The 25,957-nt window shown below is 45.7% G+C and overlaps 1 protein-coding gene across 1 annotated transcript in view; it reads right to left on the bottom strand.

Annotated features, from left to right (window-relative positions):
- Positions 1-25,957, bottom strand: part of SPHK2 (sphingosine kinase 2) — an 83,566-nt gene that overhangs the window by 6,055 nt on the left and 51,554 nt on the right. The window contains exon 5 of the mRNA XM_073552088.1: positions 7,513-7,628. Within this exon, the coding sequence (XP_073408189.1) occupies positions 7,513-7,628 (116 nt within the window). The remainder of the gene's footprint in view (positions 1-7,512; positions 7,629-25,957) is intronic.

Raw genomic sequence — 25,957 nt, 5'->3', positions numbered from 1 at the left:
TTTCCTCCCACACTACAATGACAATTGATAGGGAATTTGTGAGCCCCAACGGGGACAGTGATGATGTCTGTAAAGTGATGTAGATATTAATGGCTGTGGAAATTAATGGTGCTATATGGTCACGTAAAATAATAAATCTAAACAAGCCGTCAATCACCCGATGTATATGCAAGATGTTTTTTCATCTAATTATTTTTAAGCTTTTAAAATCATTGTTCTCAGCAGCACATTGTCCTGTTTAAATAGAATATGTGCTGTGGAGAATAAAACACACTATGCGCACAGAACAGTCGTGGTAACAATCATTCTGTGTGTATAGAAGTGCAATTGGCATGTCTAAACAGTCCATTAAACGACTACCAACAAGGGTGAGCAGTTGGACTGTCCGACTGTAAACTAACCGTAAAGGCCCCCATAGTATAGGTGCATTCAAAAGTCTGTGCAAATGGGTCCGAAACTGTACCGGAATGCATGGGTCTGGCTGCGCGTCTCCGAGCCGGAGCATCACAGCCTCATAGAAATATATAAAGTTTGGGCCGGAAGAGCCATGGCCAATGGATGCATTGTGGGCCAATCTCAGAACGTCTGAAAGCACCCTAACGCAAAGTTGACTATTATTGGTCCCACAATGAAACTAAAAGTTTCTTGCCTACACCTTTCTGTCAGCTCTCGCTATCTTTTATTTCCTTATTAATATTACTTGCACTCCCTCATCTCCATCTTTTAATTGTGCCCTCTGGAATCCACGGTCTGCTTGTAACAAGCTTCCTTTCCTACACAACTACTTTCTTAACAACTCTCTTAGGGTGGTTTCACATTAGCGCTTTTTAAGCGCACGCACGGCCGGGGGTAGCTCCGCCCCCGAGCCGGCTCTCTGCCTGGCGTGCCCGCCCCTTGCTTGTAGTGCCGCCTCCTAGCGCACAGCGGCGCCTGCGATCGGCACACCCTATCTTTAGCATAGGGTGCGCAGATCGTGCGCTAGTTGCGTTTTGACCTGCGCTGCGCACTTTTGACGGTGCGCCGTGCGCGCCAAAATCAAACTTTTCGGATTTTGGCGCGCACGGCGCACCGTCAAAAGTGCGCAGCGCAGGTCAAAGCGCAACTAGCGCACGGCCTGCGCACCCTATGCTAAAGATAGGGTGCGCCGATCGCAGGCGCCGCTGTGCGCTAGGAGGCGGCGCTACAAGCAAGGGGCGGGCACGCCGGGCAGAGAGCCGGCTCGGGGGCGGAGCTACCCCCGGCCGTGCGTGTGCTTAAAAAGCGCTAATGTGAAACCACCCTTAATCTGTTGGCCCTCACTGAAACCTGGATTCAGGATTCTGACACTGCCTCTCCTGCTGCCATTTCCTCTGGTGGGTTACAATTCTCCCACTCCCCGAGACCCACAAACAGACATGGTGGTGGAGTTGGCATACTCCTGTCCCCACAATGCACTTTCCAGGTCATCAGTTCCAGCACTCTTATTCCCTTCTTTTGAGGTCCACACCATCAGGCTCTTTCGCCCCCTTTCCCTCAGAGTAGCGGTTATATACCGGCCCCCAGGCTCACCCACCCACTTCCTTGACCACTTTCCAGCCTGGCTGCCGCACTTCATGTCCTCAGAACTTCCAACCCTTATCCTGGGAGACTTCAACATCCCCATTAACAGCTCTATTTCTACATCTGCATCCCAGCTTCTATCACTAACCACCTCTCTAGGCCTTTCGCAGCTTTCAACCTCTGAGACACACAAGGACAGTAACACCCTTGATCTGGTCTTTGTCCGGCTCTGCTCAATCTCCCAACTACTGTAAATAACTCACCGCTTCCACTCTCTGACCACAACATTCTCTCCTTCACACTCCCAAATCCTAGCCCACCCCAGCTCACTTCTACCTACCACACAGTCAGAAATCTACAAGCCATTAACCCTCAGACACTTTCAGACTCCCTATACTCATCACTGTCCCCAATCTCCTCTTTTTCCTGTCCTAATCTGGCTGTTTATCACTACAATGACACTCTTAAAAGCACCCTTGACCAAGTAGCTCCCCGCACCCTCAGAACCTCCAAGCACAGAGTTAAACAGTCCTGGCTCACATCACAAACTCAACTTCTCCAGCGATGCTCTAGGAGTGCTAAACGCCTATGGCGAAAAACCCGCACGCCAGAAGACTTCATCCACTTCAAATTGATGTTAAGAACCTATAACGCTGCCCTTCACCTCGCCAAACAGACCTACTTCACCACCCTGATCTCCTCACTAGCCAACAACCCCAAGAAACTTTTTGACACTTTTCACTCCCTCCTCAGGCCAAAAGCACAAGCCCATGTCACAGACATTTGTGCTGATGACCTGGCCTCCCACTTTACAGAAAAAATAGATAATATCCGTCAGGAAATCTGCTCCCAACCACCAAGTGCTGTGACTCCCATCCCTTCCTGGATCTCCCCTGGCTCACTTTCCACATTTGATCCCATCACAGAAGTCTCCAGACTCCTCTTCTTCTCGTCCGACTACATGCACTACCGACCCCATTCCCTCACATCTCCTCCAGTCTCTCTCTCCAGTCGTCACAACCCACCTAACTACAATCTTTAATCTCTCTCCTCGGGCATTTTCCCATCCTCCTTCAAACACGCCATCATTACTCCATTACTAAAGAAACCCGCTCTCGACCCATCCTGCACAAACAACTACAGACCAGTCTCCAATCTCCCCTTCATCTCTAAACTTTTGGAGCGCTTAGTTTACTCCCGCCTTACCCGTTACCTCTCCACTCACTCCCTTCTAGACCCGTCACAGTCCGGCTTCCGCCCCCTACATTCGAGTGAAACTGCACTCAGCAAAGTGACCAATGACCTTCTGACAGCAAAATATAATGGTGACCACTCTCTGCTCATTCTTTTTGACCTATCTGCAGCTTTCGATACTGTTGACCACCATCTCCTACTCTCTAGGCTCCAGTCACTAGGCATTAAGGACACTGCTCTCTCCTGGTTCTCTTCCTATCTCTCTGACCGCTCCATCAGTGTTTTGTTCTCTGGCTCCACTTCATCTCCTCTTCCTGTCGGGGTACCTCAGGGCTCAGTCCTTGGCCCCCTTCTCTTCTCTCTCTACACAGCCCCAATTGGACAGACCATCAGCAGATTTGGCTTTCAGTACCATCTTTATGCTGATGACACAACTATACACGTCATTCCCCGAACTTACCCCTTCCCTTCTGTACTACAGAACGCCAGTGACTGTCTGTCCGCAGTCTCCAATATCACGTCCACTCTCTATCTGAAACTCAACCTCTCAAAAACTGAACTTCTTCTGCTCCCGCCATCTACTAACCTCCCTAAATTGGGCATTTCCCTCTCCGTGGGTGGTACCACAATAACACCCCAGCAGCAGGAGCACGGTCTAGGCGTTATGTTTGACACCAATCTCTCCTTCACATCCCATATACAATCTCTTGCCGATTACACCTAAAGAACATCTCTAGAATCCGCCCTTTTCTCACCATGGAAACAACAAAAACCCTCACTGTAGCATTGATCCACTCCCGCTTGGATTACTGCAACGCTCTATTATTTGGCCTCCCCGTCACTCAACTATCCCCTCTCCAGTCCATACTTAATGCAGCAGCCAGGATTGTCCATCTGGCTAATCGGTACTCGGACGTGTCCGCTCTTCGTTTAATCATTACATTGGCTGCCCATTCATTATAGGATCCAATTCAAAGTACTTGCTCTCACCCACAAAGCTCCCCACGGTGCGGCACCCCCCTACATCTCCTCCCTCATTTCTGTCTATCGGCCTAGCCAATCGCTGTGCTCTGCAAACGACTTTCGACTAACCTTTGCACTAATCCGTACCTCCCGACTCCAAGACTTCTCCTGTGCTGCTCCTATCCTCTGGAATGCTCTACCCCAAGAAATTAGGACTAACCACAATTTGCATAGTTTTAGGCGCTCCCTCAAAACACATTTGTTCACCGTAGCTTATCACGTTGACTAATCAAAATCATTCTGTGTGTAAGTGTGCGTGTGTAGCCCATTCACTATATCCATCCATCCTTCACTCCCTCAAGATGGCTGGACCTTCATTGTAAATATACAATTGTAAATACACACCTGCACTCTGTATCTCCCTCACCTCATTGTAGATTGTAAGCTCTCACGAGCAGGGTCATCTTATTTTGCTATAATTATTGTATTGTTAACGTTGTTACTTATGGCTTGTGTTTTGAAACTGTTAAACTGTAAAGCGCTGTGGAATATGTTGGCGCTATATAAAGATTATTATTATTATTTCCTTTATAAAAAAAGGCCCAAACTGGATTTTGTGTGCAAAGTCAGCAGAAAGCCCCCTGCTGCATGAGGATGTACTTGTGCCCCCCTTACTTATCACAGTATGTGACCTGATGAGGTTCTGCCTTCTTGATACCAGGATTTCCTTAGAGGTTTTTCTTGCGGTCAATCATTAATAGGTGGGTAAAGTATTATTTCATGTAGTATCTAATATATAAAGCTCAAAGTGTGTATGTGTGTATGTTTGTATGTCCGGGATAGGCATCCGCACCGTCGCAACTACAGCCACAAAATTTGGCACAGTCACACGTCTGGACCCCGAGAGCGTCCTAAGGCCTCTTTCACACTTCAGTTTTTTGCATCAGTCAAAATCCGCCAAAAGGACGGATGGCGGATCCGTTTTAGTACTGATGACAACGGATGCCACCTGTCCGTTCTTTTGACGGATCCGACAAATGAAGAATTTTAAAGGAATCGCAGGAGGGAGGGAGAGGGAGAGGGAGAGAATTTTTTTTTGTCCGGCACCCAGAAAGAATTTCGGGTTAAATGAGTGTCTGGAGGATCCGCCAGAGAAAAAAAACGTTGCAAGCTCCGTTTTGAAATCTTTGAGGATGGTGACTGACAGCAACTTTTGGCGGATCCTCAAAAAAAACGGATGCAACGGACAGCAATCCGTTACAATCCACCATTAATGGAAGTCAATGGGGGAAAAAAACGGATCCTCAAAAGAAAATTGAGGATCCGTTTTTTTTCAAAACCTGGCGGATTGTGACTGATTGTAAAAAACTGAAGTGTGAAAGAGGCCTAAGCTATGTTGTGATGCGAAATTTTAACCCAGCGCGTTCCAATTCACCAAACAATGTTGCCCCTATCTACATACTGGGGGAAAAAGTGTGTGCGCGTCAAGCCCCACCCCTCATTGTGATGTCACAATGCCCCTATTTGCATACTGGGGAAGCAGTGTGTGCGTATCAAGCCCCGCCCCTCATTATGATGTCACAATGGTTGCCATTGTGACGCTGATGTCATCAAAGGTTGCAAGCCCTGCCGCCGCTCATTATGATGTCATAATGGTTGACTATGGATTGGAGGATGTGTGATGAGTATATGGGCACCGGACTATGGGATGGAGGATATGTATGACAGGTATATGGGCACGGGACTATGGGATGGAGGATATGTATATGGGCACGGGACTATGGGATGGAGGATGTGTGATGGGTATATGGGCACTGGACTATGGGATGGAGGATATGCATGATGGGTATATGGGCACGGGACTATGAGATGGTGGATATGTATGATGGGTATATGGGCACGGGACTATGGGATGGAGGATATGTATGATGGGTATATGGGCACGGGACTATGAGATGAAGGATGTGTGATGGGTATATGGGCACTCGACTATGGGATGACGAATATGTATGATGGGTATATGAGCATGGGACTATGGGATGGAGGATGTGTGATGGGTATATGGGCACTCGACTATGGGATGGAGGATATGTATGATGGGTATAGGGGAACGGGCCTATGGGATCGTGGATATGTATTATGGGTATATGGGCACGGGACTATGGGATGGAGGATAATTATAATTTTCTATAACTAACCACAGTTAGCTACTATGCCTGGGCAGCGCCGGGCTCTTCAGCTAGTTACATATAATAACGGGCTAAGCGTCACTCTGTCCGAAGCCTTTATAGACTGCGCAAGCGTGACGCACGTGCGCAGTCTGGCTCCAGGCAGAGTGACGCACCCCCCCAGATCGCGGAAGACTCCACCCCGCCCCCCGCCAGAAACCTTACCGATTCGGTGTGGCCGCAGGGTCTTGCTGTGATGACAGGAGAGGGCGGGTCGTTGCTCCGGAAGCGGCGCATGCGCAGTCCGCGCTTTCCTGCACCATTTTGGGGAAGACACTGCAGTGTGTCTTCAAGACAATGGCTCCGGAAAGAGGAATGCGCAGGCGCCGATTCCGGAGCAACAACCTGCCCTCTCCTGTCATCACAGCAGGCACAAAGGATTTCCGGGGTACACGCCGTGGAGTCAGGAGACGGCGGGTTATGGTGCCGAAATCGGGCGCCAATTACGGCCGCACAAATCCCACACTCCTCAGACCCGGATCGGGGGATGAGGGAGTACCATGCATACCAGGATAGGGGGGTGAGAGGACCATGCATACCAGGTTTGGGGGATGAGGGGGTACCATGCATACCAGGATAGGGGGGTGAGAGGACCATGCATACCAGGATAGGGGGTGAGGGGACCATACATACCAGGATAGGGATGAGGGAGTACCATGCATACCAGGATTGGGGTATGAGAGGTACCATGGATATCAGGATAGGGATGAGGGAGTACCATGCATACCAGGATAGGGATGAGGGAGTACCATGCATACGAGGATAGGGGGGGGATAGGACCATGCATACCAGGATTGGGGGATGAGGGGTACCATGCATACCAGGATTGGGAGATGAGAGGACCATGCATACCAGGATTGGGGGATGAGAGGACCATGCATACCAGGATAAGGTGTGAGGGGGCCACGCATACCAGGATAAGGTGTGAGGGGGCCATGCATACCAGGATAGGGATGAGGGAGTATGATGCATACCATGATAGGGGGGTCAGAGGATCATGCATACCAGGATTGGGGGATGAGGGGTACCATGCATACCAGGATTGGGGGATGAGGGGACCATGCATACCAGGATGAAGAATGGGGTGTCATGCATACCAGGATTGGGGGGGTGAGTGTACCATGCATACCATGATAGGGGGGTGAGAGGACAATGCATGCCAGGATTGGGGGATGAGGGGTACCATGCATGCCAGGATTGGGGGATGAGGGGTACCATGCATGCCAGGATTGGGGGATGAGAGGACCATGCATACCAGGATAAGTGGTGAGGGGGCCATGCATACCAGGATAGGGGGTGAGAGGACCATACATACCAGGATTGGGGGATGAGGGAGTACCATGCATACCAGGATAAGGGGTGAGGGGACCATGCATACCAGGATGAAGAATGGGGTGCTATGCATACCAGGATTGGGGGGTGAGGGTACCATGCATACCAGGTTAGGAATGAGGGGTGCCATGCATACCAGGATAGGAGGGTGGCAGCACATACCAGGATGGGAGACCATATACCAATAAAAATGCTCGCCACCCGGGCTTAGAACGGGTTCATAGCTAGTTACATATAATGTAGTCCTGAGCCTTACCCTGCGTGATAGTTAATTGCTCCAGCTAAGGCATTTCCTGAGCCACAGGGAAGAATTCCAACCGGCATCTTTATTGCATCCTCCCAGTCAGGCCGCTCCATCAGGCCGTTAACAACCTGCAAAGGATTTACAAAGACAACATCCAATAAAACACACAGTGTAATAATAATTTTATTTCTATAGCGCCAACGTTTTCCGCAGCACTTTACATGTATCCATTCACAGGTCTCAGGATGCAGACTAAAGGGGATCCATCAATAAGGTCCCACACACTTTGGGTGGATCCGCCGACATTGACAGCTTCGGCCGACACACTAATGTGTATGGGGGAACGGCCGACTGATTGTCAGGAGTGATATAGATCAGCAGTGACCGATTTCAGACCAACAATAACACTGTTCTCCCTGAGATAAGTGCTGCCGACGTGTCAGTAAATGGCTTCCTTGAGAACACAGGAGCCGAACAATCGCTCCTGTGTGTAAGACAGTCAACTGAATGATCGGCCGAAGTATCGTGCAGCCCACTGCCATCTAATGTGTACGGCCGGCCTAAGATCACCTCCACCCAAACCGCATATATCAGCATGCAAGTGAAAGTCTTCGAAATGGAAATCCATCAACAACTTTATATCTTACTAGAATGCCCGCGGCTTCGCTCGTGGAAAATATGTTAAATTATTGGTTACGTTGTTCATTTGTCTCAGCTCTTTGACACAATTTTGCTTTCTTAGCTTTTCGATGAACTTGCCCAATAGATGGTCGTTTTTTGGGCTGCATTTTAAAAAACGGGTCATAATACTAAGGACTTTCAGTATTCACCTGGCACTGATAAGAGATGTAGTAGGATGAATAGTAGACACAGAGCAGCCCTCACACAGTATTACTATGACCTGAAGGAGCTCACATCTCAGTAATGAAAACCGCCTCACAGGCAGACTTCTCTAGTTGCCCATAGCAACCAATCAGAGCTCAGCTTTCACTTTTCCTCAGCAGTTTCAGTGATGAAAGCTCCCTTTATAGTAAGCAATAATGACAATCTTACTATGAGGCATTTTTCACCTGACCAATATTGCTGCTCAGTAATGTTCATCTGTGTGCGTAGGGTGCCTCCATCTGAGTATGTTTGTGTGCGTGTGTGGTGTGCATACGGTATTTATGGAGTGGTGTTGTGGTATTTGTGGGGTGGTGTTTGTGTTGTGTGTGTCTAGAGTGGTCTGATGTTTGTGTGGTGTTGTGTTTGTGGGTTGGTGTCTGTGTGATGTTTGTATGGTGTTTGTGAAATGTTTGTGTGTTGTGTGTGGTGGTGCGGCCAATTTAGCAGCGACTCTTTGGCGCCGTCGCTATAATCCGTCCCTGTCAGTCACAACTGTTTTCCCCTCAGCACCTTTACCTTCACATTTCGCCATTATATGTATAGGGCCTAACTTTGGGGGCCCCAATCTCACGACGGGGGCACGCTAGCGAGATTTAACGTGCACAGTATTCTGCTTCTGTGGGTGGCAAGGGGGCGTGACAAATTTCACCCAAATCGGGCAAGAACTGTGGATTTGTACAGAGCACGCTACTACAGATTTTGAGATATATAATATATATATATATATATATATATATATATATATATATATATATATATATATATATATATATATATATATATTTACAGTATTTCTAATTAGCGTTTTAATTGATATGCAAATGAGGTGTTAAGATCTCTGGCCCTAACAAAGCACTTAAAAAGGTTGTTCCCTTTTATTAACATTCCACTTCAGGCTCTAGTTTTATGTGAAAACCCCCCAAAACAAACCGATCTATACTCACCTTCCCTTGGTCCACCGTTGAGTCTCCACCACCATTGGCTGCAGTGCTGACTGCACTTCAACAGCGCAGTAGCCAATCAGTGACAGAGAAAAAGCTTGTGTTTGTCCGTGTCAGACAAGCTCTTTAATGGCAGTTTAACTACAATGAGCAAGATTTATCAATATTGCTTAATGGATTGCCCCAAAATAACTGGATCACATATCCAGAGGAGAGGTGATAAGACACAGATTTCTGGATATTACCGCTATCCATTGAGCACAAGAAAAGATTGTCATAAGTCAAAGACTAGCAGACTAATGGGAGTTAGGAGCCGTGCAACAATTGGATGTCACACACAAAGAATTGAGATGACAAATCACTGTCCTACATATTAGAAGTTGTCAGGTTCAGTTATGGAATGAGTCATTACCCAATGATTTTGACCTCCTGAATTCAAATCTGACAATGAAAAATTGTAGTTGGCTCTTGTTTCTACAAGATGTAAGATTTTTCCTTTTATTGCTACATATAATTACCGTATACAATCGTGTATAAGCTGAGATTTTCAGCACTTTTTTTGTGCTGAAAACACCGCCCTTGGATTATACATGAGTCATTGTCCAGAAAGCCAGCAGGGGAGGGGGAGCGACGGAGCAGCAGCAGGAGACGGCAGCTGTGACACAATCACAGATGCAGCCGCCGGCTTCCAGAAGACATTATACTCACCCCTCGTCACTGCATCTCTGTCCTAGCAGCTCTCCCTGTGCCGAGTGGTCACTTGGTACTGCTCATTAAGGTAATGAATATGCATGCGCATCTCCACTCCCATAGGCGTGGAGCACATATTCATTACCTTAATGAGCGGTACCACATGACCGCTCATCACAGGAGAGCTGACACACCGGGAAAACAGAGAAGCAGCAACGGCATTAGGAGGGTGAGTAGGACAGGGGGAGGGCGAGTCATGCCTTTTATGATTTGACGGGGGCGGGGGGGTGGGAGGGTGAGCCATTCATACAACTGGGGGAGCCACACATACCAGGACAGGACGGGGGAGCCACACAGCAGGACAGGTGGAGCCACACACAGCAAGACAGGGATGAGGGGACAATACATACCCGGCTTGTACTCGAGTCAATAAGCTTACCCAGTTTTCTGTGGCAAAATTAGGTGTCTCGGCTTATACTCGGGATGGCTTATACTCGAGTATATACGGGTAATGCATAAAAGTTTCAGTACTGTGAAACATTTTTGCAAATATAAAGATCCAGAATATTTGTTATACTATTTTTCTGATATTTAGAGGAAACTTAGCAACAATTCAAATAACTAAAACATGTCTAAACACTATTGCAAATTATAAACAGTTACAGAAATTGCACTACTACATTCGGTCCACAATCAGTGACAACTCTTTGTCTCTTGTACTCCAGCATCGGATCATTTCTTCCAATTGTCCAACAGTAATCTGCAAGTATTAATGGATTGCATTTTCCTTGATATCTGTTCTCAATAGCCACAATATCTTGGTGAAATCGCTCACTGCTCCACAGTTTAGAGGAAAAAAGTATAGATACAAATGTAAGAAATTAATCTTTAAGGACATGTTACAGGCAAGATCCTCATCTTTTAAAGGAGATTTTCCACCAACTCTTCATAGTTGGAGTTGTGGCCAAAAGTATTGACACCCCTGCAATTCTGTCAGATAATACTCAGTTTCTTCCTGAAAATAATTGCAAACACAAATTCTTTGGTATTATCTTCATTTAATTTGTCTTAAATGAAAAAACACAAAAGAGAATGAAGCAAAAAGCAAAACATTGATCATTTCACACAAAACTCCAAAAATTAGTCAGACAAAAGTATTGGCACCCTCAGCCTAATACTTGGTTGCACAACCTTTAGCCAAAAAAACTGCGACCAACCGCTTCCGGTAACCATCAATGAGTTTCTTACAATGCTCTGCTGGAATTTTAGACCATTCTTCTTTGGCAAACTGCTCCAGGTCCCTGATATTTGAAGGGTGCCTTCTCCAAACTGCCATTTTTAGATCTCTCCACAGGTGTTCTATGGGATTCAGGTCTGGACTCACTGCTGGCCACCTTAGAAGTCTCCAGTGCTTTCTCTCAAACCATTTTCTAGTGCTTTTTGAAGTGCGTTTTGGGTCATTGTCCTGCTGAAAGACCCATGACCTCTGAGGGAGACCCAGCTTTCTCACACTGAGCCCTACATTATGCTGCAAAATTTGTTGGTAGTCTTCAGAATTCATAATGCCATGCACACGGTCAAGCAGTCCAGTGTCAGAGGCAGCAAAGCAACCCCAAAACATCAGGGAACCTCCGCCATGTTTGACTGTAGGGACCGTGTTCTTTTCTTTGAATGCCTCTTTTTTTCTCCTCTAAACTCTATGTTGATGCCTTTGCCCAAAAAGCTCTACTTTTGTCTCATCTAACCAGAGAACATTCTTCCAAAACGTTTTAGGCTTTTTCAGGTAAGTTTTGGCAAACTCCAGCCTGGCTTTTTTATGTCTCGGGGTAAGAAGTGGGGTCTTCCTGGGTCTCCTACCATACAGTCCCTTTTCATTCAGACGCCAACGGATAGTACGGGTTGACACTGTTGTACCCTCGGACTGCAGGGCAGCTTGAACTTGTTTGGATGTTAGTCGAGGTTCTTTATCCAACATCTGCACAATCTTGCGTTGAAATTTCTTGTCAATTTTTCTTTTCCGTCCACACCTAGGGAGTTTAGCCACAGTGCCATGGGCTTTAAACTTCTTAATGACAATGCGCACGGTAGACACAGGAACATTCAGGTCTTTGAAGATGGACTTGTAGCCTTGAGATTGCTCATGCTTCCTCACAAGTTGGTTTCTCAAGTCCTCAGACAGTTCTTTGGTCTTCTTTCTTTTCTCCATGCTCAATGTGGTACACAAAAGGACACAGGACAGAGGTTGAGTCAACTTTAATCCATGTCAACTGGCTGCAAGTGTGATTTAGTTATTGCCAACACCTGTTAGGTGCCACAGGTAAGTTACAGGTGCTGTTAATTACACAAATTAGCATCACATGATTTTTTGAACAGTGCCAATACTTTTGACCACCCTCTTTTTTATGTTTGGTGTGGAATTATAGCCAATTTGGCTTTTGGACAATTCTTTTCGTGTTTTTTCATTTAAGACAAATTTAATGAAGATAATAATACCAAAGAATTTGTGTTTGCAATCATTTTCAGGAAGAAACTGAGTATTATCTGACAATTGCAGCGGTGTCAATACTTTTGGCCACAACTGTATCTGCTCTTGAGTTTCCCAAAAAATTAGTTACCACTAATGTGAATGCTACCCACGCAGCCTTTTCCTAGCCCAGCAAACTGAGAAGCTCCTCATCTTGAAGCAGCTTACGAATCGGAGGTCCAATAAAGACTCCTTCCTTTACCTTTGCTTCACTCAACCTTGGAAATTTATCAATGAGATACTTGAGTGCTTTTGCATTTTTATCCATTGCCTTTACAAAGTTCATTAGGCCCAAATTGATAACAAAATCTTATTTCCAGATAAGAAGAGAAGATGACCTTTTGTAAGGAATTTCGATCAAATCAATCTAAAGGTTGATCACACTATAGAAAAATAGTGATACAGTCTTGAAAAGAGTACCTGGATATTTAAGAATTTAGTAATCCTTCTTCGATATGTAATAAGCGAGTTCCTAACATTAAAAATAGATCAATACGGGCTCATGTTGAAAGCGCGATTAAAAGGACCTAGACAGGTTTGTTTTTTCCCACAAAAAAAAGAATGGTTCTTTTGCATCCCTCAACTGTGCCCAATATAATAAAGTGATCAAAGGGGATTATTTCTGTTACGTAAAGAAACGTACTGGATCCGCACCTTAAATAGTCGATCTCCAAACGGATTACCGTAAATCACGACTATTAGACAAGACGCTTTATGTAAATGAGATTGTTTTAGTATCTACTGTATATACTCGTGTATAAGCAGACCAGTGTATAAGCCGACCCCCCTAATTTTGCCACAAAAAACTGGGAAAACTTACTGACTCGCGCATAAACCTAGAGTTAATGGTGGTCCAAGAAGATGCTCCATAGATAAACCCCCCCATATGCTGCTGCATAAGGGTTAATGCTGCCCCATAAGTTTCTCCATAAAACCCCCCCATAATATGCTGCTGCACTAGGGTTAATGCTGCCCAGTAAGATGCTCCATAAATACCCCATATGCTGTTGCACAAGGGTTAATGCTGCTCCATAAATACCCCCCATAATATGCTGCTGCACAAGGGTTAATGCTGCCCCGTAAGATGCTCCATAAATACCCCCCATAATATGCTGCTGCACAAGGGTTAATGCTGCTCCATAAATACCCCCCATATGCTGCTGTACAAGGGTTAATGCTGCTCCATAAGATGCTCCATAAATACCCCCCATATGCTGCTGCACAAGGGTTAATGCTGCTCCATAAATACCCCCCATATGCTGCTGCACAAGGGTTAATGCTGCTCCATAAATACCCCCCATATGCTGCTGTACAAGGGTTAATTCTGCTCCATAAATACCCCCATATGCTGCTGCACAAGGGTTAATGCTGCTCCATAAACACCCCCCATATGCTGCTGCACAAGGGTTAATGCTGCTCCATAAATACCACTTATTTGCTGCTGCCACAATAAAAAAAATAAAATAAAAAAAAAAAAAACACATACTCACCTCTCCGTCGCTGGGGGCCAGGTGCCGGTGTCCTGAGCCCCCGGCACCGGCGATATTTACCGTTCCATCGCCATCCACCGCTGTGTCTCCCGGGTCTCTGCGGTGACTTTCAGCAGAGGGTGCGCACTGACTACGTGATCATGCCCTCTGACCTGAATGTCACAGCAGGAGGACCCAGAGACAGCGGTGCAGGGCGATGGAACGGGGACAGGTGAATAATGCCCTGCCCCTCATACTCACCCCCTCCTGGCGCACGGTCTTCTCTGCAGCAGCAGCCCCTGCTTTTCCCTCTGTCCTCTGCTTCCTGCATTCAGCTGGTCACGTGGCACCACTCATTAAACTCAAATATGCGCATATTCATGAGTTTAATGAGCGGTACCACGTGACCGCTGAACGCAGGAAGCAGAGGACAGAGGGAAAAGCAGGGACTGAAGAGACCTGCCAGGAGGGGCGAGTATGGTCTCTGACCCCCCCCCCACTCACCCTCCAGTGGGCTGAAAATATCGGCTTATACACGAGTATATAGGGTAAATCCTGTTTCTATCCTATTTGTCCACAGACATCCCAGGGACGCTAATCACGTGTTTGGCGTGTCAGTCATTATTGTAGGAAAATGGATATATTTTCTCATACAATATTTGATATAAGGAGCAAAGAAAAAATTACAAATAAAAAATTAAAAGTGAAACTAACAATCTAATATATAAAGCTCGTGTGTGTGTGTGTGTGTGTCCGGGATTGGCATCCGCACCGTCGCAGCTACAGCGCAGTCTATGCCCCGGAAGTGTGTTCTGCATGTGAAGACTTCCGGGTCATAGACCGCGCTGGAAAATACCGGCGCTTGCGCAGTTGCGATTAAATGCTTCGCCCACAGTCGGGCAAAGCATACTGCGTAGGCACCAGGGGCCTTTACATTGCGCAAGCGCGGAAACCAACGGCGTCTGTGGTATTCACAGACCAAGATTACGTGAAGCAAGCCGAGGAGGTGGGGGGGGGGGGGAGAAGACTCCTAAGCCACGCCCATCAAACTGGACCACAACGATTTGCATGCATCTACAACAAGGTAAAAAAGGTATTCATGCCTCAAAGGTGCGGGGCCGGGGGGATGGTTTGGGGAGCCATGTCATCTGCCGGTGTAGGTCCACTGTGTTTTATCAAGACCAAAGTCAGTGCAGCTGCCTACCAGGAAATTTTAGAGCACTTCATGCTTCCTTCTGCCGACAAGCTTTTTGGAGATGGAAATTTCATTCTCCAGCAGGACTTGGCACCTGTCCATACTGCCAAAAGTACCAATATCTGGTCTAACCCCTTTCCGACTGCTGACTGTGTAGTATATCAGCGGTCGGAATCCCCTGCTTTGAGGTGGGCTCTGGCGGTGAGCCCACCTCAAAGCCGCGACAAGTCAGCTGTTATGAACAGCTGACATGTGCCCGCAATAGGCGCGAGCGGAAATGCCATCCGCCCGCGCCTATTAACTAGTTAAATCCCGCTGTGAAGTGCTGACAGCGGGTATTTAACTAGCGTTTCCGGCCGTTGGGCCGGAAATGACCTCATCGCCGACCCAGTCACGTGATCGGGGGTCGACGTCACGTTGCCTGGACCACTAAAGGACTCAGAGACCTCTATGGTTGTTCCAGGCAGATGGCTTTGAGCGCCGACCACCAGGCGGCGCTCAAAGCACTGCAGCAAATCTGCTACATATGGGTGATCTGCTCATCGCCCATATGTAGGAGAGCCGATCGAGTTGTGCATGCTTCTAGCCTCCTATGGAGGCTATTGAAGCATGCCAAAATAAATTAAAAAAAAATGTTTAAAAATAATAAAAAAAATAAATTAAAAAAACTATAAGTTCAAATCACCCCCCTTTCGCCCCAATCAAAATAAAACTATTAAAAAAAAAATCCCACATACACATATTAGGTATCGCCGTGTTCAGAATCGCCCGATCCATCAATAAAAAAAACCATTAACCCGATGGATAAACTGCGTAGCGAGAAAAAAATTCAAAACGCAGAATTACGTTTTTTTGATCGCCGCGACATTGCATTAAAATGCAATAACGGGCGATCAAACGAACGTATCTGCACAAAAGTGGTATCACTAAAAATGTCAGCCTGGCATGCAAAAAATAAGCCCTCACTTGACCCCAGATCACGAAAAATGAATACGCTACGGGTCTCAGAAAATTGCGTTTTTTTTGTTTGTTTTTTTTAACGCAAACTTCGGAATTTTTTTTCACCACTTAGATAAAAGAGAACCTAGACATGTTTGGTGTCTATGAACTTGTAAAGACCTGGAGCAGTTTTTGCATTTATTGAACCTAGCAAAAAAGCCAAGCAAAAAACAAGTGTGGGATTTCACTTTTTTTGAAATTTCACCGCACTTGGAATTTTTTTCCCCATTTTCGAGTACATGACATGCTAAAACCAATGATGTCATTCAAAAGTACAACTCGTCCCGCAAAAATAAGCCCTCACATGGCCATATTGACGGTAAAATAAACAAAGTTATGGCTCTGGGAAGGAGAGGAGGGGAAAACGTAAATGAAAGAACCTCCGGGGGTTAAGCGGTTAAAACAACAGTACCACTGTGCTTGACAGGCCAGCAAACTCGCCTGACCGTTACCTCACAGAATCTATGGAGTATTGTCAAGAGGAAGATGAGAGATACCAGATCCAAGAATGCAGACAAGCTGAAGGATGCTATCAAAGCAACCTGGGCTTTCAAATCACCTCGCATTACCAGAAAAACACATGAAATAGATCACTCTATTGTTAATGACTCTATATAATATGTGTTTCACTTTTTGTATTGAAGAACTGAAATAAATTAACTTTTTGATGATATTCTAATTTTGTGAGATGCAACTGTATCTAGTTACTCCCATGATGTGGCAATAAATAACCCGCCCTAAATTCAATCAGCGATATATCAATATGCGGTTCCAATGAAAGTGACAAGAATCAATAAAGCAAGACACCAGTAGGAAAGACTATGTATATGCAGCCCTATAAAGCAGGTAAATCCAAAAAATAATAAATTTTATTTCTATAGCGCCGACATATTGCGCAGCACTTTACATTTCAGAGGGGACTTGTACAGACAATAGACATTACAGGTTAACAATAATCACAAACTGTGTTCCAAATTATTAAGCAAAAAGAGTTTAGGAGTGATAAGGTTAGAATTTTTTTGTTTGTCATTTAAACTCATTGATGGTGATGTGTGTCAGGGCTCTTTATATCACTGAAAGCAATTGCAGACACCTGTGCAAATTAGTTTGGCAGGTGTGTCCAAATAAAGGCAAGACTACTGAAGAAGGCTGTTCCACATTATTAAGCAGCCTACATTTTTTGCCAAAATGGGAAAGAAAAAGGATGTGTCGGCTGCTGAGAAGCAGCAAATTGTGGTGTAGGTCAAGGCATGACTACAATCAACATTGCCAAGACACTTCATCGTGATCATCGCAAGAAGTATGCAGCTTATTCCCAGCACACACGTGCGCGTGCTGATAAGGAAAAATTGAGGACTCTTTCCAACAGGCAACTGCGTCAGGTTAAAAAAGCAGCTGCAAAAATGCCTTGTCATAGCAGCAGACAAGTTTTTGAAGCTGCTGGTGCCTCCAAAGTCCCCCGAACAACAAGATGCAGGGTCCTTCAGAGGTTTGCAGTTGTGCGTAAGCCATCCTGTCGACCACCTCTATCCACTGCACACAAGCAGAAACAGCTCCAGTGGGCCAAACAATACATGAAGACTGACTTCCAAACTGTTTTGTTCACCGATGAGTGCCGTGCAACGCTCGATGGTCCAGATGGATGGAGTGGAGGATGGCTGGTTGATGGACACTCCATGAAAACACGGCTAAGGCGCCAACAAGGAGGAGGTGGAGTAATGTTTTGGGCTGGAATCATGGGGAGAGAGATTGTCGGCCCCTTTAGGATCCCTGAAGGGGTAAAGATGAACTCCATAATCTATGTGGAGTTTCTAAAACAGCACTTCCTGCCATGGTTCAAGAGGAAGAACCGTGCTTTCCGCAGCAAGATCATTTTCATGCCTGATAATGCACCGTCTCATGCTGCAAATAACACATTTGCATCTCTGGCTGCTATGGGCATAAAAGAGGACAAACTTATGGTGTGGCCACCATCTTCCCCTGACCTCAACCCCATTGAGAATCTCTGGCGCATCATCAAAAGGAGTGTCTATGATGGCGGGAGGCAGTTCACATCAAGCAACAGCTCTGGGAGGGGATTCTGTCCACATGCAAAACAATTGAAGCACAAACCATCCAAAAACTGACAAATTCAATGGACGAGAGAGTTCAGAAGCTTCTTTCGAACAAGGGGTCCTATGTGCAAATGTAACATCACCTAGAATAAAGTTTTGACTTGAAAACTGTTTGATTTCATTTTGTAATAAGCTGATAATGCTTATAAATTTCACAACTGACCATTTTTTTGTTCAAAATAAAAATAAAAAGGTTGAAAACTCTGCCGTGCATAATAATTTGGAACATGCAATTTGAGTGTTTATTTTTAAAAATATACTGTTTTCATAGGCAGTTTGTTCAAAAACATTGCAACTATACTAGAATATTAGATGACTGGAAAATAACAATGACTGCAATTCATGTAGGCAATTTAGAGAAAAGATGAGGAAATATTTTTTGCATAATAATTTGGAACACTATATATTTAAATATCAATTTTACATAATTTTAAAAGAATTATGTAAATAATGTAACAAAAATGAAGGACAAAGGACAGTGAATGTGACACACTCACAATATAATAAGGACCGGGGCTAATAAGACCTATTAAAACATTATATTACAGACATAACTGCAATAAAAATTGCTACATCAGTATACAAATAGCATTGGACCAAAAGTAGAGATTAATATATCTCTCTCATTCTAAGTACTGTATGGAATATAAAACATATGCCACTTTGAGAATATATATATATATATATATATATATATATATATATATATATATATATATATATATATATATATATATATATATATATATCTCTATCTAATATATAAAGCTCAATGTGTGTGTGTGTGTGTGTGTGTGTGTGTGTCCGGGATTGGTATCCGCACCGTCGCAGCTACAGCCACAAAATCTGGCACAGTCACGTCTGGACCCAGAGAGCGTCATAGGCTATGTTGTGAGGCGAAATTTTAACCCCGCGCGTTCCAATTCACCAAACAATTTTGCTCCTATCTACATAATGGGGAAAAGTGTGTGTGCATCAAGCCCCGCCCTTCATTATGTCACAATGGTTGCCATGGCGACACTGATTCATCATAGGTTGCAATGGTGACGATTATGTCTTAACGGTTGACATGGTGATGATGATGTCATAATGGGTATATGGGCATGGGACTATGGGATGGAGGATATGTATGATGGGTATATGGGCATGGGACTATGAGATGAAGGATGTGTGATGGGTATATGGGCACTCGACTATGGGATGGCGAATATGTATGATGGGCATGGGACTATGGGATGGAGGATATGTATGATGGGTATATGGGCATGGGACTATGAGATGAAGGATGTGCGATGGGTATATGGGCACTCGACTATGGGATGGCGAATATGTATGATGGGCATGGGACTATGGGATGGAGGATATGTATGATGGGTATATGGGCATGGGACTATGAGATGAAGGATGTGTGATGGGTATATGGGCACTCGACTATGGGATGGCGAATATGTATGATGGGCATATGGGCATGGGACTATGGGATGGAGGATGTGTGATGTGTATATGGGCACGGGACTATGGGATCGTGGATATGTATGATGGGTATATGGGCACGGGCCTATGGGATGGAGGATAACTATAACTTGCTATAACTAACCACAGTTAGTTAATATGCCCGGGCAGCACCGGGCTCTTCAGCTAGTGTGTGTATATATATATTATATATATATTACACACACACACACACACACACACACACACACACAGTTGTGGCCAAAAGTATTGACACCCCTACAATTCTGTCAGATAATACTCAGTTTCTTCCTGAAAATGATTGCAATCACAAATTCTTTGGTATTATCTTCATTTAATTTGTCTTAAATGAAAAAACACAAAAGAGAATGAAGCAAAAAGCAAAACATTGATCATTTCACACAAAACTCCAAAAATGGGTCAGACAAAAGTATTGGCACCCTCAGCCTAATAATTGGTTGCACAACCTTTAGCCAAAATAACTGCGACCAACCGCATCCGGTAACCATCAATGAGTTTCTTAAAATGCTCTGCTGGAATTTTAGACCATTCTTCTTTGGCAAACTGCTCCAGGTCCCTGATATTTGAAGGGTACCTTCTCCAAACTGCCATTTTTAGATCTCTCCACAGGTGTTCTATGGGATTCAGGTCTGGACTCATTGCTGGCCACCTTAGAAGTCTCCAGTGCTTTCTCTCAAACCATTTTCTAGTGCTTTTTGAAGTGTGTTTTGGGTCATTGTCCTGCTGGAAGACCCATGACCTCTGAGGGAGACCCAGCTTTCTCATTCATACAAGGTGTGAATTGTTTCCAAAGGAATTTTAGCCCATTCTTCAGTTAAACACCCTCCAGTTCTTTGAGCGGCGATGGCGGCGGAAATCGACGTCTAACCTGAATCTCTAAAATCGACCATAAATGCTCAATAATGTTGAAGTCTGGGGATTGTGTGGGCCAGATGAGAGGCTCAACTTCATTACAATGTTCCTCGTGCCATGCTTTAATGATTCTAGCTGTATGAATTGGTGCATTATCATCCTGAAAGATGGCGTTCCCCTCCGGGAACAGTGCTTGAACCATAGGATGCACTTGGTCACCCAAAAGGCCTAAATAATCTCGGCTGTCAATTCTTCCATGAAGGGATATCATTGGCCTGGTGGATCTCCACAAAATAGCACCCCAGATCATCACAGAACCTCCGCCATGTTTTGCGGTTGGGAGAAGGCAGTCTGGATGGAATGCTTCTTTCGGCTGTCTCCAAACATACACTCGGCTGGAGGTCAGAAATAGGGTAAACGATGATTCGTCTGAGAATATCACATGCTTCCACTGCTCGAGGGACCAATTCTGGAAGTTTCTACACCACTCTATAAACGCTTGGAAACATTTGTCATTGAGAGCAGCGGTTTTCTGATTGCAGCTCTTCCGTTGAATCCAGATTTGCTTTTTTTTTTTTAAATTAGTTTATTAAGCACCAGGATACAAAGAATGTACAACATACACAATGACTTTTGATAACAGGCATTATATAAAGCACACGTCTCCGTCCATAATAAAATGCAATACAAAGAAATTGCACATTCTTATAGATAAACAAGGTAACATGTATATTTCCTTCCTAGCATAGTAACATAGTTTTGAAGGCTGAAGGAAGACCTTATGTCCATCTAGTTCAGCCTATTTTTAGTGCAGCTGTTCTGCATTGTTGATCCTGGGGAAGGCAAAAAACCCACAGAGTAGAAGCCAATTTTCTCCATAGGGAAAAAAAAATTCCTTCCCCTAAGCTGGGTCAACCATCTACCTATAATATTCGTGTTATTCGTTATTCGATATTTTCCGAGACTTTGTGGATAAATTTTTGATTATCTATCTGGATGATATTTTGATCTTCTCCAAGGATTGGGATTCTCATGTGGAACATGTTCGGACTGTGTTCCGGATCTTGAGGGAGAATTCCCTGTATGTCAAAGGATCGAAATGCCTTTTTGGGGTACAGAGGATTTCTTTTTTGGGATTTATTTTGTCTCCGTCAACTATTGAAATGGACCCGGCCAAGGTACAGGCCATCTATGATTGGGTTCAGCCCACTTCTTGGAAGGCCCTCCAGAAGTTTTTGGGTTTTGCTAATTTTTATCAGAAATTTATAGCAAAATTTTCTAGTATGGCCAAGCCATTGACTGATCTGACTAAGAAGGGTGCTGATGTGTTGAATTGGTCTCCAGAGGCTGTTTCTTCCTTTCAGGAGCTGAAGCGAAGATTCACTTCTGCCCCGGTTTTGCGGCAACCTGAGGTCTCACTCCCGTTCCAGGTAGAGGTGGACGCTTCTGAGATTGGTGCAGGAGCTGTTTTGTCCCAAAAGGATCCTGTAACATCTAAAATGAATCCCTGTGCTTTCTTTTCCCGAAAGTTCTCTCCATCTGAACGCAACTATGATGTGGGGAATCGGGAACTGTTAGCTATGAAATGGGCATTTGAGGAGTGGAGACATTGGTTGAAGGGAGCTAAACATCAAGTCGTGGTCCTCACTGACCACAAGAATTTGATTTACCTGGAGTCGGCCAAACGAATGAACCCTAGACAGGCTAGGTGGGCCTTGGTTTTTACACGTTTTGATTTTGTGGTCTCTTTTCTTCCTGGCACCAAGAATGTCAAGACTGACGCTCTCTCTAGGAGCTTCTTTGCTGATTCTCCTGTGGTGACCAAGCCTGCTACCATCTTAGGCGAAGGGGTAGTTCTTTCTGCCATCTCGCCCGATTTGAGACGTGCGCTGGAAGAGTTCCAGGAGGACAAACCTGAGCGTTGTCCCAGTGGAAAGTTGTATGTTCCTGACCAGTGGAGGAAGAGAGTGATGTCTGAAGTTCATTGCTCTGCATTGGCTGGTCATCCAGGTATTTTTGGTACTAGAGATTTGGTGAGTCGGTCTTTTTGGTGGCCCGCCTTGTCTCGTGATGTCAGGAATTTTGTGCAGTCCTGTGGGACTTGCTCCCGGTCTAAACCTTGTTCCCGCTCTAGTGGGTTGTTGATGCCTTTGCCGGTTCCCAGGAGGCCATGGACCCATATTTCAATGGATTTCATCTCTGATATGCCTGTCTCAGAGAATGACTGTTATTTGGGTGATTTGTGATAGGTTCTCTAAGATGGTTCATCTTGTACCCCTCCCTAAAGTTGCCATCTTCCTCTGAGTTGGTGCCCCTGTTTTTGCAACAGGTGGTTCGCTTGCACGGGATTCCTGAGAACATTGCATCTGACAGAGGAGTTCAGTTTGTGTCTAGATTTTGGAGGACTTTCTGTTCCAAGCTGGGAATTCAGTTGTCCTTCTCCTCTGCTTTTCACCCTCAGACCAATGGGCAGACGGAGAGAACAAACTAGACCTTGGAGTCGTATTTGAGAGGTTTTATTTCCGCTGATCAGGATGATTGGGTTTCATTTTTGCCCTTGGCCGAATTTGCTTTAAATAATAGAGATAATTCTGCCACTTTGATGTCACTTTTTTTTGTAACTTTGGGTTTCATCCTCGATTTTCTTCAGGGCAGGTGGAGCCTTCTGCCTGCCCAGGTGTTGACACTGTGGTGGAGAGAATGCACCAGATCTGGGACCAAGTGGTGGATAAGTTCTCTCTCTCCCAGGAAAATGCCCAGCGGTTTTCCAACCGACATAGGACCACTGGTCCCCAGTTTAAGGTTGGTGATATGGTTTGGTTATCATCAAAAAATATCGCTATGAAGGTGGCTTCTCCTAAGTTTAAGCCTAGATTTATTGGACCTTACAAGATTGTGGAGATTATTAATCCGGTCTCTTTTCGTTTGGCTCTTCCTGTCACATTTAAAATTCATAATGTGTTTCATAAGTCCTTGTTGAAGAGGTTTGTTGAACCGGTAGTTCCTGGGGTGGCACCTCCGGACCCTGTATTGGTTGAAGGTAACATGGAATATGAGGTAGAGAAGATACTGGATTCCCGTCTGGCTAGACGGAGACTCCAGTATTTGGTTAAGTGGAAGGGTTATGGTCAGGAGGATAATTCCTGGGTCTCTGCCTCTGATATTCATGCCAAAAGATTGGTGCGTGCCTTTTATTGGGCTCACCCTGATCGCCCTGGTGGTGTGAATGAGGGTTCGGTGACCCCTCCTCAAGGGGGAGGTACTGTTGTGAGTTCATTTTCCCCTTCACCATTGAGGTCTGATGAACTCCCTCTTCTGGTGAAGGAAGGTAGTGAGGCTGATTACCAAGCACCTGGGCAGGATGATGATGACTGGGTGACGGGAATTACTGACTGGATATAAGGCAGCCAACGCCCTTCTGCCTTGCTGGTGATCTCCCTGAGGGATTCTAGGAGACCAGTCTGATTCCTGCTCCCCAAAAGCTAAGTTTTCTGCTCTACTTTTTGCATTTGTGTTTTGGTTTTGTTTTGCATTGTTTTCCTTGATTTCTGCCATTCCCTGCTGGGGTGAGCTGAATTCCTTTTTGCTCTGTCTTCAGAAAACACCTGAGTACTGATATAGTCTTTTTGAAGCCTAGCGTCTTCGGGGCTTTTTTCCCTATCAGCTGTTTGCTCTTGTTTTGATAGGGTTTTGGCGGATTACAGACAGCAGCTTTTCTATCCTGTCCTATCTAGTTAGCTTGGGCCCCATCATTTGCTCAGCCTATCTTTCTATCTGTGCGAGTGTTTTTTCATCTTGCTTCACCGTCATTATATGTTGGGGGCTGCCGATTGCTTTGGGGTCTGCTCTGGGGCAGTTTAGATTTCCCTTTCTGTCTTTAGGCTATGTAGTTCTCCGGCTGTGATCGAGGGGTCTAGGGCACCGTAGGAACCCCCCACGGCTACTGCTAGTTGTTGTTGATCGGTTCAGGGGTCTGCAATCCGATAGCTGCCAACTTCTCTGGTTTTCTGGCTAGTATTTCTGTTTTTGCCTCCTACGGTGACTCATTCATAACAGGGGTGGTCCTCCCGCTGGTGGTGGTGGCGGCGTTGCCCCAGTCAGGGGTGGTGCTCCGGGTGGTGGTGCTCCAGGCAGGGGTGGTGACGACGGGCCATCCAGTCGTGGTGGTGGCGGCAGCAGTGGGGGGCCAGGCAGGAGCAGCGCTTGGCATGGTGTTGGCGGGGAAGTGTCCAGCTGCACTCGGACTTGGGGCTGTATATTGGTGTCCGGCGTGGCTTGGAAGTGTGGTGGCCGTGCAGTGACATGCAGCAGAAGTAGGTAATGCTGTGAATCGAGTGAGCAGTGGCACCGGTGGAAATGCCACCGCTGACTGCTGCATATACCTACTCTGCTGCATAGCCTGCATAAAAGCATTGCTGCAGGCCTGCATGACAGTCAACTGGAGGTCAGGGGTAAGGTGTTCCGCCATGTCCCGAGCTATTTGGGTATAGAAATGATGCGCTGGTCTGGCGAGGTCGACTTCCAGGCGCTCAAGGAGACCCTTGATAGACTTGCAGCGTTGGTCCAAAAGGAGGAAACCGCTCTCAAGTCTATCGGCGAGTGCCTTGAGGCTACTCTGAAAGACCGAGCTCAACTGAACAAACTCGGGCATGACAGGCCTGTCCGAGGTCCTCTGCCGCTGCTGGCGGGAAGTGCCCACAAAACCCGTGGCAGAGACCTGGGACAGGGGAACACTTGAGCGACCAGCTTCCTGGTCTCCAGATGACTGTGGTGCAGACCTGCAAGGTGCTTCCTCGCTGACGGATGGCTGGGACGGGTCCGGGGCAGCTTGATGAAGGACTGCTTTGGGCCCAGGTTGCAGGGTGCTGCTCCAGGTGCTGTGAAAAGAAAATAAAGAAATTACTACCATAAATTAACAAATCGCCAACTCCTGTGGAATAGAAAAGCACAGAATAAAACACAATACAACTAGAATACACTTACGTTCGGGTGGCAAGGACCGATCTTCAAAATGCCAAGGCACGATGATATCTGTATTTCGTGCCGGTCCTTGCCGCAGCACCACTGCGAACCTGGTTCTCCTGACGGATATCCCTGTTGAAGCGGTCCTTCAGCGAGCGCCAACGGGTTCTGACTTTGTTCACTGTGGGGAAAAAAAAAAATTTAAAAATAAGACTATTCACTGGAGGCCGTGATCACCAAACTGTGTGTGATGCTAGAAACTCCATGGAGTTACTAGCATCACACACAGTTGGGTGATCCCGGCCAAGATCACTGCTGCATCACACTGCATT

This window comes from Dendrobates tinctorius, unplaced genomic scaffold (genome assembly GCF_039654945.1).
Source record: "Dendrobates tinctorius isolate UK_male_01 unplaced genomic scaffold, ASM3965494v1 ptg000184l, whole genome shotgun sequence".
Lineage (NCBI taxonomy): Eukaryota > Metazoa > Chordata > Amphibia > Anura > Dendrobatidae > Dendrobates > Dendrobates tinctorius.
The sequence above is the reverse complement of the archived record's forward strand: the minus strand, read 5'-3'. Positions and strand labels throughout refer to the sequence as shown.